The 15,653-nt window shown below is 55.0% G+C and overlaps 1 protein-coding gene across 7 annotated transcripts in view; it reads right to left on the reverse strand.

Annotated features, from left to right (window-relative positions):
- The window catches only part of NOS1AP (nitric oxide synthase 1 adaptor protein), a 186,585-nt gene that overhangs the window by 40,941 nt on the left and 129,991 nt on the right, over window positions 1-15,653 (reverse strand). For 4 of the 7 annotated variants that reach the window (XM_034778107.1, XM_034778106.1, XM_034778110.1 and 1 more), the window contains exons 4-6: window positions 5,745-5,818; window positions 4,142-4,250; window positions 1,335-1,464 (exon numbers count right to left, since the gene is read on the reverse strand). In XM_034778107.1, the coding sequence (XP_034633998.1) occupies window positions 1,335-1,464; window positions 4,142-4,250; window positions 5,745-5,818 (313 nt within the window). The remainder of the gene's footprint in view (window positions 1-1,334; window positions 1,465-4,141; window positions 4,251-5,744; window positions 5,819-15,653) is intronic. The other 3 variants (XM_034778112.1, XM_034778109.1, XM_034778108.1) reach the window with 1 other exon arrangement.

Consider the following 15,653-nt stretch of genomic DNA (forward strand, 5'->3'; position numbering starts at 1 on the left):
CCTGCTATCTCAGCCCTGGGCTCCCCACTCCCAGCTCTGCTAATGCCCCTCAATCCTGACCCGCAGCCGCCCTGTTATTCCAGCCCTGGGCTTCCCACCCCAGCTCTGCTAATGCCCCTCAATCCTGACCTGCAGCCCCCCTCTACTTCAGCCCTGGGCTGCCTCCCTCCCCCACAGCTCTGCTGACGCCCCCCAAACCCAACCTGTGGTACACCCAAAATCCAGTCCGCAGAGATGACCCATGCCTGCTGATAGTGGGGGGCAACCCTGGAACAGCTCAAGTCACGCCCCCCGCCCCGGAAAGCAGCAGCATCTCCCTGCAGCTGCCAGCTGTTCCTCCTGCCTCTGCCTCTCCCTGCCCAGCTTGCAGGCTCAGCTGCCCCACAGAGAGGGGGTCCAACCGCACCATGTGACCGATCAATCTTGGGAGGCATGTGACTCCACATGCCCCCAACCCGTCACCTCTACCAGTCTGTGCCATCTCTGTCCATCATATGGGGAGGGGCATATCCCCTTTCCGAGATCCTCCCCGCCCCATGACACTGGCACTTGGCGCCTCCTCGGGAGACAAGCATGCCCCCTCCCCACACACTGCCGTATTGTAACCCCAGTGACCGGTGTAACTTCATTTTCTCGGCCCCGGCTGAGGCAACTCCTCCGAGACTCTGTCGGCTCAGGAGCTGCTTGTTTGGTGCTCACTGCGACTCGGAGCAGAGAATTCCCCAGGGCCAGACCCAGGGCGGAGACGGAAGATCTGCTCGAGGCCAGGAATTGCTTTAATACGGTGTTCTCACTTTTACGTGTGCACAAAGTAAATGTTTATGGGCTGCAAATGAGAATCTCAGGGCTGCAGAGCTGGAAGGGCCCTCGATCCAGTCCCTTGCCCCATGTCGAGGCTGGACCAGGCACACCTAGACCATCCCCAACAGGGGTTTGTCTAATATGAGCACTTGCAGATGGCACAATCCGCAGCCCCGTGAACGGGCTCCCAGCAGGGCGGAAGGTCCATAGGACGAAGGCCAGGATGCCACTCCCATCTCTGGGTTCACATCCCAGAGGGAGAGGATGTGTGCACGCCTTGTTCTCACAGCCCTCCATTAGCGGGGGCAGAATGGCACTGTCAGACACTGCTGGCCTTCGCGCCCCTGTGGGGTCCCTGCACTACCCGGCACCTGTACATTGCTCCGGGGGGGGAGGGCGCCAACGCCGGGGGGGCAGCCCTCTCCCTGCGCGAGCCACAAAACACCTGCAGGCCAAGAACACGACTGGAGACCATGGCCTGCCCTCAGCAGGAGTCTCGAGCACAGAGCCTCTCCCCGCCTGCTGCGGCTTACCTGGGCCACCCATGTCCTCGCTGTCACCATCCTCCTGCCCGTCCGCGTCCTGCTGGGTGTGCTGCAGGCTCAGCTTGTGGCAGACCTCGAAGGCCTGCCCCACGGTGCGGACGATGCGCATGGCCTGGCTCTGGGGCAGAGGAGAGAGGAGCTGTGATGATGGGCCGTAGAGATCGTGCACCAAACCGCTGCAGTTGCTGACAGCACGGGAGGCTTTGCTGACCAGAACCCCTGGGAGCATCCTGAGGCTGAGCCGGAGCCCTGGATGGCTCGAGGACCCAGGGCTCTGCAAAGGGCTGCGTCCCAGCCATCCCCTAGTCCAGGCACAAAGGGAGAGCTCTGATCTACCTTGGGGCCCTGTGGCATCATGGTCTCTAAGGCCTTGATCCAGCGAGGCTCCTAGGAACATGCCAAACTTTTAGCCCTAAGTGCTACCTCCAGAAAAGCTGCACTGGAGTTGGCAACAGTGCGTGATTTCTGTCTCGAATACCTCTGGCCCTCGCTGCACAGCTCTGCCCTCCACACAGTTCAGATCATGCCTCCACTGGCCTCTGGCCTTAGCTGGCGTTTGTCCAGCTTCGGCTCCAGGTGTCATTCTAAGCACTCCGCCCCTCGCTCGGTGGGTGCCGACTCCCAGCTGTCGAGGATCTCTAGCAGGGATGTTAATTATCACACGGTTTCCGGTGCAGCCCCACAGCACGATCCATTGCTGCCCATCCCCTCTCGGTGAGGGGCCCCACCTTGGTGCACAGGGTAGGGTGAGGGGGGAGCAGCTGGGAGCTTTTCCTCGCTGCCCTGACAGGGAGGGGAGGGGAGAGGTGATGGCCACAGCTCTCTGAGAACAGCACGCCGGGGCAGCGTGGTCCTGCCCTAAGGGGTCTCACAGCCACATCAGCCTCATGCCCTGCACATCCAAACCAGCCGGCGTGGCCAGTCCCTTCAAGGCCTGGGGAATGACAGCTCTCCCAGAGCACAGCCCGAGCCTCGCAGCTCCTGTGCAATGGAGATAGCTTGGCTGCCCGCTGCACCCTCTGACCCATCAGTCACAGCATCAACACCTCTGTCCTGGCCGTGGTGAGTTGCGTCAGGTGCTGGGAGGGGAGAGAAGCAGTGAGGAGCCAGGGGATGGCTTTGCAGCCCAGGGCTGGCACTAGGATTTTTGCTGCCCCAAGCAAAAAAAATAAAAACCCTCTGTGACGTTATTGATATAATCTGGGACCATATAGATCATTGTTGCAACCAAGGTCCTGTAGTGGCATGCAAATCTTGTATAAAGGGGGTCAAATGGGGTGTCTAAGACAAGGTTATGGTTTACTGGTTATGATTATGCTGTCTATATGTGTGTATCAATTTTGTAATTGAAGTTATAAATATTGGCTCTATACTGTCTGTATTTCAAACTTATGCTATGCTGCTGGGTGACATCCCAGACAAACTGGTGTTAGCTCTGCCTAGCCTGCTTGATGGCCCATTAAGGACCATCAGCTATACAATGGACCCATTGAGAGAAGGCAAATATGCCTTGAGTCTCAGCAAAGTATGCAGGAACTTGCCCATGTGACTCCAGACTCCATTTTGCTGTAATTTTCCACAGTAAGAACAAAGAGGTGTTCTTACACCTGGAAAAGACTATATAAGGCTAATGCCTCATCTCCATCTTGTCTTCAATCCTGCTTCATACCTCTGGAGGAACTTTGCTACAAGCTGAAGCTTTGAACAAAGGACTGAGGACCCATCCCAGCGGGGGATGTATTCCAGAGACTTGATTTGAACCTGCAGTTTATTCCATCGCTGCTGCAAGCCTGAACCAAGAACTTTGCCATTACTGTATGTTATTGATTCCATTTAACCAATTCTAACTCTCATCTCTATCTTTTTCCTTTTATGAATAAACCTTTAGATTTTAGATTCTGAAGGATTGGCAACAGCGTGATTTGTGGGTAAGATCTGATTTGTATATTGACCTGGGTCTGGGGCTTGGTCCTTTGGGATCAGGAGAACCTTTTTCTTTTACTGGGGTATTGGTTTTCATAACCATTTGTCCCCATAACGAGTGGCACTGGTGGTAATACTGGGAAACTGGAGCGTCTAAGGAGATTGCTTGTGAGACTTGCGGTTAGCCAGTGGGGTGAGACCGAAGTCCTCTTAGTCTGGCTGGTTTGGTTTGCCTTAGAGGTGGAAAAAACCCCAGCCTTGGGCTGTAACTGCCCCATTTGAGCAATTTGTCCTGAGTTGGCACTCTCAGTTGGGTTCCGCCAGAACCGCATCGTCACACCCTCTGAGAGCGCAACTGCAGAAGCCAGAATGCCGCCCCTGAAATTGTGCCACCCTAAGCATGTGCTTGGTTTGCTGGTGCCTAGAGCCGGTCCTGTCACAGCCCAGGCCAGGCAAATCCGCTGACCCCAGGGGTGTGGTACCAAGAACCCTCCACTGCAGTGAGAGGACCCTGCTGGCTCTGCCCAGTGCACGATGGGACAATGGCTGTGGGGAGGCTGGGCAGCTCCTTGCTGGCCAGTCCCAGAGGAAGGGCCGGAAGGCTCTGTACAGCAGGGTGTTTGAGGAGGGGGCTGAGCGCTTCTGGCCTTACCGTGCCTCCGAGGCAAGGCATACCTGGAGCTCTTGGGGCTCTGCCTTGCCGCAGGCTGGTGGTGGCGCTGGAGGGAGAATCCGGGAGCTCCGGGGTATCCAAGAAACAGCCATTCCCAGGACCTCCCCATGGGCACAGCGCGTTTGAGTCAGCAACATTGCCACACCACACCCTGCACCCTCCCAGAGACCCTGCATCCCCTCAGCCCTGCCGCAGGTACCTTCTTCTTGGACTTGAAGACGTTACACCTGAAGACGTTGCTGGAGCCGTCTCTGGCGATGTAGCTGAAGATCTTCAGGTCCTGGGAGTCGTGGGACACGTAGAATATCCTGCAGGGAGAGAAGGGAGGGACGTCTGCAATGCAAGCCCCATCTGTGGTGCTCAGTGGGCTGGAAGGCCTCACTCATGCTGCTTGTGGGCCAGGTGCTTGCAGTACTCATGGTCTGCCCCTGCTCCCAACCCTTCCACTACCCCTATCAGCACCGGCACCGTGCTGGCTGGGGGGGCACACAGCAGCCAGCAGAGCAGCTGGGACTGGCCGACAGCTCATCAGTGACTTACGGGTGACTGGGCCCCACAGACCCTCACAGTGAAAGGGAATGGGCCACCATATTGGGTGGACACCTGCCGTCTTCCCTAGTCACGTTTCCTCCCCCTTCCCCACACCTGGCCCTGCCAGTGCCCCCCACCTGGCCAGCAGCACCCTGTTAGCCCAGCCCTGCCCCTGCAGGGCTCTGCCCCCTGGCCAGCAGCATCCACTAGCCCAGCACTGCCCCTACCTGGCTAGCAGCACCTGCTAGCCAGCCCTGCCCCCACAAGGCTCTGCCCCTTGGCCAGCAGCACCTGCTAGTCCAGCCCTGCCCCCACAGGGCTCTGCCACCCTGGCCAGCAGCACCCACTAGCCCAGCTCTTCCCCCTGGCCAGCAGCACCCGCTAGGCCAGTCCTGCCAGTGCAGCTGCAGTGATGGGGTGTAATGGGGAGGAAGCCCCTGAGGGCCTCCCCGCTGGGCCAGAGGGCGGATTTGGGGCATGTGCCCTTCAGGAGCTCTCCAAAGCAGCCAGCTCCCTGGGCGAGCTAAGAGTCGGGCAATGATGGTGCCCAGTGGGGGAAAGCAAGGGGCTGGCACAGAGCACGTGCTAACCCCTACCTTGGTTGCTGGCAGATCATGGAGCCCTGCCCTGCCCTTCCCTGCCGCTGCAGGAGCTCCGTGTCTCAGACACAAGGACCAGTGGGCCTAAAGGCTGCTGGGGTTCAGGACCGCGCCGCTCCGCTCCTCTGTCCCAGGTTTGGAGGAGCACCAGTGGGCAGCTCTAATCCCTACCAGAGAACGGTTTTTCCTCGAAGCGGCTCATTTACAGGGGCTCAGTGATTCCTGGCCTGGCTCCGATTCGGCTGCCTGTCTGGGGTGACCTTGGGGGCCCTAAAATTCCAGCACCTGCACTGCAGATGATCCCCCTCTGGGTTCTAAATATGGGGCCCAGTGGGCTGTGTGTCAGAGCCAGCACCCCCAGGGCAGTGGCTGGGCAGCATCACATCCCAAGGGAGCTTCAGGCACCCCGAGGGCACTGAGTGGGCAGCGTCAGAGCCCAGGGCAGCTCCAGGCACCCCCAGGGCACTGGCTGGGCAGCGTCACAGCCCAGGGGAGCTCCAGGCACCCCCAGGGCACTGGCTGGGCAGCGTCACATCCCAGGGGAGCTCCAGGCACCCCCAGGGCACTGGCTGGGCTGTGTGAGAGCCCAGGACAGCTCCAGGCACCCCCAGAGCACTGGCTGGGCAGCATCACAGCCCAGGGGAGCCGCATTCCACCTTGAGGGGCTCTTACCTGTAGATGGGATCCTGCATCACCAGCATTTTGCTCTCGTCCCAGGTCCACTCTCTTTTCTGCAACGAAGGCAGCTGTAAATGAGGATGTTAGGTGCTGTCCATAGCTCATCAGCTCAGCACAGTTCAAGGCCCTCTAAATCTTGCCTTCCTTCTACATTTGATCTTCCTGCCCCTTCTTTACAATGCTTGACCTGGGCCCACTTCCATTCTGCCCAGGCATAACTCCTGTCCTCCGCAACTGCCTTCTCTCCTGCGTTCTGCCCCTCTGACTCCGATGGCAGGTGCCAGGGGAGTTGTAGGCATCCCTTTGGCCAGCCGGCGCTCCAAGGCATTCACGGCTTTGAGAGGCAAATCAAAAAGGGGCGGGAGGCACATATTGACAAGGGGTGCTTGTCAATATGACTGGTGGGAGTGCTGCAGAGAGCCAGACAGCGTAGCCAGGTGCTGTGCTAACTCCCAAAGAGAACTCTTCTGGGGCACCACAGTCCTGTCCTGCTATTCCAGCCCTGGGGTCCACAGCTCTGGCAATGTCCCTTACCAGCCGCCCACCATTCCAGCCCTGGGCTCCCCATACTCAGCACTGCTGAGCTATTCGATAGGGGGGAGGGATAGCTCAGTGGTTTGAGCATTGGCCTGCTAAACCCAGAGTTGTGAATTCAGTCCTTGAGGGGGCCATTTAGGGATCTGGGGCAAAAATCTGTTTGGGGATTGGTCCTGCTTTGAGCAGGGGGTTGGACTAGACGACCTCCTGAGGTCCCTTCTAACCCTGATATTCTATGATTCTATGACCCAGAGTCCTGAGCCTTTAGACACAACGATGCCAGTGCCCCATTGCTCTGACCCGCAGCTGCCCGCTGTCCCCATTCTGAGCCTCTTGGGAGCACTGGCTGCCACGTCCCCAGCCCTGTGAGGGGTCTGGGCAGCCCCCAAAGTGTGCCAGGTGCTTTCCAAACCCACCCCAGACAAGGGACTGCCTGGAGGCCTGGCCATTGATTTCACTCATTGCCCACAGTGCTGCCTGTCGCAGCCCCAGCACTGAAACAGCCCATGGGGCAATGCACCTGCTGCTCCCAGGAAGACCGATGAAGCCAGTCAACAGTGGGCAGAAGTGGCCAGTCAAAGCGCCCAGCTCAGACTGGCTCCTGCAGCGGGATGCTCTGCTTCCCAGCAGCTGGGGCATACGAGCCCAGGCCTGGAGTAGAAAGCTAGGAGGTGCACAAGCAGATAAGACCCACAACCCACTGCTCCACTTCCCTGACCGCGGCCAGCACCAGCTACTTCAAAAGACAGGTGGACAATTTTTTATTACCCTGGTGGACAATTATTTATTACCCTGCCCCTAAGGGAAATGCCTTCCCGACCCCACCAGTATGTGGTGAGCTCATGCCCAAAGCAGGAGGGTCCCATCTCCTGTAACTATGGGTGTTTCCCTTATCCCTGTGATCTCTAATCCTCCTTAGCTCCTGGCCTTAGTGACATCCTGTGCCAGTGAGTTCCACAAGATAACGACATGCTCATCTTACAAGATGTCCTTTGAGTGGTGTAAATGTGCTGTCTTTTCCCTTGCTCTTGTCTTGTGTGTGTGTGTGGTGTGTGTGCGTGAGAGCAGTGTGCCATTTACCTTCTCCATCCCATTCTCTACTTGGTACCCTGTATCCTGTCCCCTCTTGACTCCCCTTTACAGCGGACAGACCCATCTTTGCACAGCCACCTCTCCAGGCCTCCAAGCCGCTTCCAAGTGACGGGCTGTGCCCCGCTGCCCTCCCAGATCAGTTGCACGGGGCCCTGTCCTCAGGCTACTGCCAAACTGAGCTGGCTGTGCCCAGGCTGCTGTGGAGCCTGTTCCATGCAGCTGGGGGGGCACAGTGCTGCCAGCTGGGCCCCAGTGCAGCCTCTCTGCATGGTTCAAGTGCTGCCCAGGCTCTGCCCCAGCCCGTGGCAGTGGCTATATGTGTTCTTTAATGTCCTGAAGCATTCTGAGCACTTCTCAAATGGGGCCGCCAGCCCTGGATCTGTTCAGAGGGACTGTGCTCTGGGTCCTTCTCCATGGGCGGCTGGGAGACGCTCCCATCCACACAAACAATCCCATGGATTACAATTTAAGTGCTCAGTTTGCAATGTTGGCCACCCCATTCCCCCAGAGATGGACGCTCCTTCTGTGAGGAATTCCCCACCCTTCCCCTGAATGCAACAGTAGAGTTAACCAGCCAAAAGGGGGCAGGGGAGGAATTATAATGCTCTGGCTGCCCACACAGCCTCACCTCTGCCCCGGGGAACTTCCACGCAGCCTTCAATGACAGGAGCATGTGCTGCTCCTCAAGTACTACAGCAGAATACACGTGATCAGTGATAACAACCCTGCCAGCCGTGCTCCGCTAATAAATCTTCCTGCAAGTCCATAATGTCTCATGCGGCGAGGACAGCCCAAGATGCTGTGATACGACAGGGCTGAGACGATCCAAGGGGCAAGGTGCAGGTTTCAGTGCAGACCCATCTCAGCAGTCATTGACTTTGCAGCGCTTAGCTGTACAGCTCTAATGTTGTGTGAACATCATTACCCCACTGAAACGTGCTGAGTGGGGTGAGGGGCCATACTCCCCACACTGGCCCTCAGGGGGCTGAGTTAGGCCAAGAGGGCCCAATCAGATGGGCCTGCCACAACAGTGCCAACCCCACTTCCTGAGGTAGGGGTAGGGTTGGCAACTTTCTATTTGCAGAAAACCAAATAGCCTTGCCCTGCCCTGCCCCTTCACTGAGGCCCCGCCCCTTCCCTAGGGCCCCTCCCCCCTCCCTCTATTGCTCCCTCTCCCCCACCCTCACTCACTAGAACATTTTCACCGTGCTGGGGCAGGGAGTTGGGGTGCGGGAGGGGGTGAGGGCTCTGGGCTGGGGATTGGGGTGTGTGTGGGGGGGAAGGATGTGGGCTCTGGGAGGGAGTTTGGGAGTGGGAGGGAGCTCAGGGCTGTGGGTTTGAGTGTGGGGGGGTGAGGGCTCCAGCTGGGGTTGCAGGCTCTGGGGTGGGGCCGGGGATGAGGGGTTTGGGGTGTGGGAGGGGGCTCAGGGCTGGGGGTGCGGGAGGGAGTTCGGGCTACAGGCTCCCCTGGATCCGCGGCCAATGGGAGCTGCAGGGGCAGAGGCAGCGCTTGGGGGCAGCTTGCAGAGCTTCCCTGGCCAACCCTACACTTAGGAGCTGCAGGGACATGTCACCACTTCCTGGGAGGCACCTGAGGTGAGCGCTGCGGGGAGCCAGCACTCTGAACCCCCTCCTGTACCCCAGCCTGCCTGGGGACAACTGGACTTTTAATGGCCTGGTCAGCGGTGCTGACCGGAGCTGCCAAGGTCCCTTTTTGACTGGGTGTTCCAATCGAAAACTGGACACCTTGCAACTCTAGATAGGGGAGAAAGAAGCCGTGGGGAGAGAAGACGGTGGCAGAGAGGCACACCTGAACTGTGCACTGCAGGGAGCTGGACTGGAACCTGGACTAGGGGTAGAATCTCCATCCTTAGAGGTTTTTAAGGCCCTGGCTGGGATGATTTAGTTGGGGTTGATCTGCTTTGAGCAGGGGGTTGAACTAGATGACCTCCTGAGGTCTCTTCCAACCCTAATATTCTATGATTCTATGGGCCTGGTTCCCCGCCCAGCTGCTGAGGGAGCAGCATCTGGGGCAATGAATGGGAAGGCAGCCGGGGTCACTGATGGAGTGACACTGTCAGGGCAGTGGGCATGGGGGCTACCTGACACTTTCTGTGACTTTGAAAGACACTCCGGGTGAGGAAACCACCGAGTACGCTGGCCGGAGGGCCGAGCCGCTGAGGGGAGGCTACAGTGCCTGGAACGAGAGAGGGGCCGGAGAGAGAGAAAGCCAGAGCGATGCAGTGCAACTGCTGGAGGGGGCGTTAGCTTGGTAGAGCTAATCCCCAGAACCGCCAGGAGGCCGCGCCATCTGTGCTGAGTAGACTCCGTCATGGGGGTGTGGAAGCAGAGAGACACAGCTGGGCTGGAGATCAGTCTGTTCAGTAATCAAACCCCATCCCAGCCCTTTTAGAGAAGCCTGCAGGTGTTCAGTATTCAGGGCCCAACCCTCAGGACACTGGTGAGGAGAGCTAAGACCCTGCTGATTCCCACAGGGATTGCCACACTTCGACTGCCAAGGCACCAGCTGCATGATGGGAGACCAGACAATTTGGACTTACTGCTAATATGCTGGGCTCCTCACAGGTTAGCTTAGCCTTGGCACACAGCTTGCCTGGGGCTGCAGTTTCCATAGGTTTAAAGTTTTGGAAATAATGTGTCTGAGGCAGCACCCAGGGGCAGCCATCTGGGTGCCAAATGCTGGGTGTGCCAGCTGCCTCTGGGCATGGCTAATTCATCAGGCATAACTCCAGGTTAGAGGATTCCTTCTTCATGAGAGGAACAGATGTCAATGCCCTTCGGGGGCCAGTGCAGCCCCCCCACCCCAGGGAGAACTCTGAGGCTATCACACGGCTGATACGGGCCCAGTCAGAACGGGAAGCTCAGTGACTCTCTGGCCTCTTTCAGGCCCTCTAATGAGCCACAGCTGGAAGGAGCCCAGTAAGGAGGTTACTGACCTGTAGCGGGAGGTTCTTCGAGATGTGTGGTCCCTGTCTGCATTCCACTGTGTGTTACGCATGCGCCATGTGCCCGGAACTGGAGAATGTGAAAGTCGGGTCTGCTGGTCCGCACATGTGCCCTAACTTGCCTTGTGCCTCTGACCGAGGGTATAAAGGGTGGGGCAGATCAATTGCTTCTACAGTTCCTTCTCCCCAACCTGCAGCAGAGGGGAAGGAGGGCAGGGAGTGGAATACAGTTAGGGACCATGCATCTCAAAGAACCTCCAGTTACCAGTAAGTAACATCCCCTTCTTCTTCGAGTGCTGTTCCCTACTGTATTCCACCAGGGGTGATTGACAAGCAGTGGGAGGAGGGTGTGAGGAAGCCGACAGCTGGGCTAAGCGAAGGACAGCTGTTCCAAAGGAGGCACCAGCAGAGGAGACCTGGCCTGGGCATAGTGTCTCGTAAAGGTGTGAATGGAGCCCCACGTGGCTGGTTTACAGACATCAAGGAAGGGCACCTCCTGAAGCACTGCCAGAATTGCTGCTTGTGCTCTCCTGGAATGAGCTCTTACCCCTGGGGGGCGGAGGGAAGGGTTCGATAGCTGATGAATTAATGTTGAATTTTCTGTAACTTGAAGCCTTTAAACCCTGATTTGAGGATGTCAGTAACTCAGCCAGAGGTTAGGGGTCTATTACAGGAGTGGCTGAAGTTCTGTGGCCTGCGATGCGCAGGAGGTCAAACTAGATGAGCATGATGATCCCTTCTGACCTTAAGAGTCTGTGGGTCTGTGAGCTGATAGCAGAGCAGAATGCAGCCAGAGATCCATTTGGAAAGCCTCTGCGTGTCCACTGAGTCTTTCCGTTATAGCAATCAACAGTCTTGGGGACTTCCTGATTGGTCTTGTTCTGTGTAGGTTAAAGGCCAAGGCCCACCACACATCGAGGGTGTGGAGTCTCTGCTCCTGTCAGGAAGTGTGTGCTTTAGGAAAGAACACAGGTAAGTGGATCAATTGGTTCAAGTGAAATTGAAAGAAAATTTGGGGTGTAAACGTAACAAACCTTATCTTTATGGAATACAGAGTTCAGAGGATTTGCCATCGTCGCGCCAAGTGCACCAACCCTTCCAGCTGAGGTGATACCTAAAAGAAACAAGATCTTCACAGAGAGCAGGGACATGGAACAGGAAGCTAGGGGTTCTAAGGGTGGCCTTTTGAGTGCAGAGAGAACAAGGTTCAAGTCCCACTGAGGGACAGGCTTGGGGACGGGGGGATGGTTCTGATTATTCCAAAATCTGGTGGTCAGTGGCTGAGTGAAGACTGAGTGCCCTTGAAAGGGAGAATGGCACACACTGATCACTGCCAAGTGGACTCGTGAGGAGCTGATGGACAGGCCAGATGTCTTTAGAGAAAGGATGTACCCACTATCAGAGGGATACCTGTATTTTGTGGAAGAATATTCTTTTGATGCACTGAAGAAGAAAAACGTTTCCACTTTTCCAGGTAACACTGTCTAGTGGAATCCTTCCTACTATTGGAAAGTACATCTCGTATAGCTGTGGAACATGAGTTTTCTAAGGACGATGCCCATCCAAAACCCAAGCCCTGAGGTGAAGCGTACATGGATCGAGGTGCTCGATCTTGCTGTTCCGTTGGGTCAGGAGCTCGGGAAATGTCAGGAGAATGATAGGTACCTGTGATGATATGTGCAGGAGATTTGGGAACCAAAACTGTCTGGGCCAGGAAGAGGCGATCAGGATAACTCATGCTTGGTGCTATCTGATTTTGCATAGAACTCATGGCAGGAGTGATAGCGGAGGGAATCATAGTTCAATTGATCATAGCAGAAGGAATCATAGTTCAATTGATCTGACCAAGGGAGAATCAGAGCATCACCTTGAGAATGGTGACCTCGGGCTCCTCTGGGGTAGCAGGTGGTGCATTTTCTGTTCCCTATGGAACAGACCCCCGGTTAAGGTTCCCCATAGATCGAGGATGTTGCACAGTACCGAGTTGTGGAGTTCCCACTCATGGTCAGCTAAAAATGCCTGCTGATGGTGTCCAAGAGCATATTTTGTTTCCCGGGAAGATAGGCTACTGATAGGGTGCTTGGTTGCTCATGCACCAGTTCCACAAGCTGACCTCTTCCACACACTGGGAGATGTATCTCGCTCCTCCCTGCTTGTTGATATAGATGACGGATGTAATGTTGTCGGACAGTATCAGGACATGGTGAGCACAGATGAATTGGAGAAAAGCTTCACATGCCTTCTGAACAGTGCCCAACTTCAGAATGTTGAGGTGCATCCTGGACTCTTGGGGCATCCAACCAAACAGGCATGTGTCTGTGGCGAGGAGGGGAGAAAAGGGACGCACACGTATACCTGTCAAGGATCCATTCACCACAGTAGGGAAGAAACCATTTGCAGGGAGTGTTACCATGAAGCTCATGGGATGGCAGTTTGGAGAGTATGCCGACGGAAGCCACACTTGAAGGCAATGAAGGTATAGTCTTGCGAATGGAGTGACATGAGTCCAGGTGGCCATATGACCTTGGAGAGAGAGAGGCAAGTCCTGATCAGTACCTGAGGGTTGTTTGTAATCTGGGTTATAATGTTGTTTATGGTCTGAAACCTGTCTTTGGGCAAGTACACTCTTGCAGTGACCAAATCCAGGGTGGCCCTGATGAAGTCCAGAGACTGTGAGGATATGAGAACAGATATTTTTGTGTTTATGCTAATATCCAGGGAAGAGAGAAGATGTAGCATCATTAGAGTTGACTTATGGGCCTCCTGTTGTGATCTGGCAACAAGGAACCAATCCTTGAGGTAGCAGAGACAATGAGATCAAGATATCTGGCCTGAGCTGCCATTACTGCAAATTCTTTGGTGAAGACTCTGGGAGTGGTTGCTATGCTGAAAGGGAACACTCTGCACTGAAAAAGTCAGGGCCCACCACGAATCTGAGGAAGCACCTGTGAGTGAGATGAATATTGACATGAAAGTAGGCATCCTCCATATCCAGAGCTGTAAACCACATATCCTTTTCTAGGGATGGTATTATAGAGCCCAGCATGCCCACACAAAACTTGAATTTGCGAATGAAGCCATTCAGATGGTGGAGGTTGAGAATTGGTCTCCATCTGCCCTTCTTTTGGGGTATCATGAAGTAAGCTGAGTGAAAGCCACTCACTTGGTATTGAGAAGGGACATGTTCTATTGCTCTTTGGTCTAATAAGTAGAGTACCTCTTGTTTGAGAATGATTCCCGAAGGGGGTTGTGCAGGAGGTAGAGATGCAAACTCAATCGTATAGCCAGAGAGGATGATGTTCAGCACCCACTGGTCTATGGTTATTGCACTCCAGCTGATGATAAAGAGTGTTAGATGACCTCCAAATGGTGTGTGACGGTCAGGCGATGTCGGACTCAGTGGCTCGCAGCAGCTCTCGAGGTCCTGTCAAAAATAGTGCCTCGTTGGAGGCTGAGATTGGGAAGCTGAGCCTGTTGCCACAGATGTAGGGATATGGGTCCCTTGAACCTTCTGCCTTTTGAGTGGTGTTTTGTAGGGCCTCTGATGAAAAAACTGTTGAGCCATGGGTCTAAGTCTAGACTCCAGATGACTGTCAATGGAACTTTCCCTTGGGGACAGGTGTATATATCCGCAGAGAGTCCTTTAAGGTATGGAGGTATCGAGTCCTTTAAGGTATGAAGGGACTCGTCTGACTTCTGACTGAACAACTATGATTCACCAAAGGGGAGGTCCTCCCCAGTATTCTGGAACCTCTTTAGGGAACCCTGACACATGGTGCCATGACTCTGCACATAACAATGGCCATATCCATGGCTCTAGAGATGTCCGTGGCATCACTGCGGATTGGAGAGCAGTCTTTGCCTTCGTCTATCAGTGCCTGGAAACGAGCTCTGTCCTGTTGTGAAGGGCTGTCTGTGAACTCTGCCAACTTTGAATAGTTCAGGAAACCATACTTGGCCAGTAGTGCTTGGTAGTTGGCTATCCTGAACTGGAGCTAGATGACGAAAAGACCTTTCTCCCCAGTAGGTCTAGACGTTTACCCTCTTTGTCCACAGGGGTAGACTGGGGGTATTGCTGTCTAACCCTTTTGGAAGCTGCTTGGACTACCAAAGAGTTGGGACTGGGGTGAGAAAACAAAAATTCAGCCCCTTTCGCCAGCACATAAGAATATTTTTCTGCCCTCTTGGGGGTGGAAATGCAGGGGGGGGGGGGCGGGTGGTGCCAAACAGCCCTACCTGTGTTTATGGACTTTCTTGTAAAGCCTCTCGGACTTAGGGTGTATAAAGCCCTCTTGGGCTGAGGTGCTGGGCTTGCTCAGAGCCACATCCAACTTCTTCAAAGTGGATTTCAAGGCAGACTTAGTTTCAGGCGTATGAGAGTGCTTCCTTGGCTCCTGAGAAGATCCCGCCAGGACTCTATGGCAGTAGATTTTCTGCCACCAATGTCAGACATATCACCAAAGAGCTTGGCTTGTTTAGCCTAACCAAACGAAGGCTGAGGGAGATAGAATTGCTCTCTATAAATCCATCAGAGGGATAAACACCAGGGAGGGAGAGGAGTTTTTTAAGTTAAGTGCCAATGTAGACACAAGACCAAATGGATATAAATTGGCCATCAACAAGATTAGGCTTGAAATTAGATGAAGGTTTAGAAGTGAAGTTCTGGAACAGCTTTCCAAGGGGAGCAGTGGGGGCAGAAAACCTAACTAGCTTCAAGACTGAGCTTGATAAGTGTATGGAGGGGATGGTCTGATGGGACTGCCTAGTGACTGCTAGCAGCAAATATCTCCAGCTGCCAGAGATGGGGCACTAGATGGGGAGGGCTCTGAGTTACTACAGAGAATTCTTTCCCAGGTGTCTTGCCCGCATGCTCAGGGTCTAACTGATTGCCATATTTGGGGTCAGGAAGGAATTTCACCCCAAGTCAGATTGGCTGAAAACTTGGGGTTTTTTTACCTTCCTTCGCAGCTTGGGGCACGAGTCACGGGCAGGTTTATACCAGTGTAAATGGTGGATTCTCTGTAACTTGAAGCTTTTAAACCATGATTTGAGGACTCAGTAACTCAGCCAGAAGTTACAGGCCTATTGCAAGAGTGGGTGAGGTTCTGTGGCCTGAAATGTGCAGGAGGTTGACTAGATGATCATGATGGTCCATTCTGACCGTAAAGTCTATGAGTCTATGAGCAGGAGACTCGCTTCTTGCTAAGTCAGGCGAGGTATGGAGGGTTCCCTGGCCTGAATCCGATTGTGGTCTCATGGCTCATGAGGTGTTTTCAGAGGCAGAGTTCCCGCCCCTCTCAGGTAGGGC

The sequence above is a fragment of the Trachemys scripta genome, chromosome 8 (assembly GCF_013100865.1).
Source record: "Trachemys scripta elegans isolate TJP31775 chromosome 8, CAS_Tse_1.0, whole genome shotgun sequence".
NCBI lineage: Eukaryota > Metazoa > Chordata > Testudines > Emydidae > Trachemys > Trachemys scripta.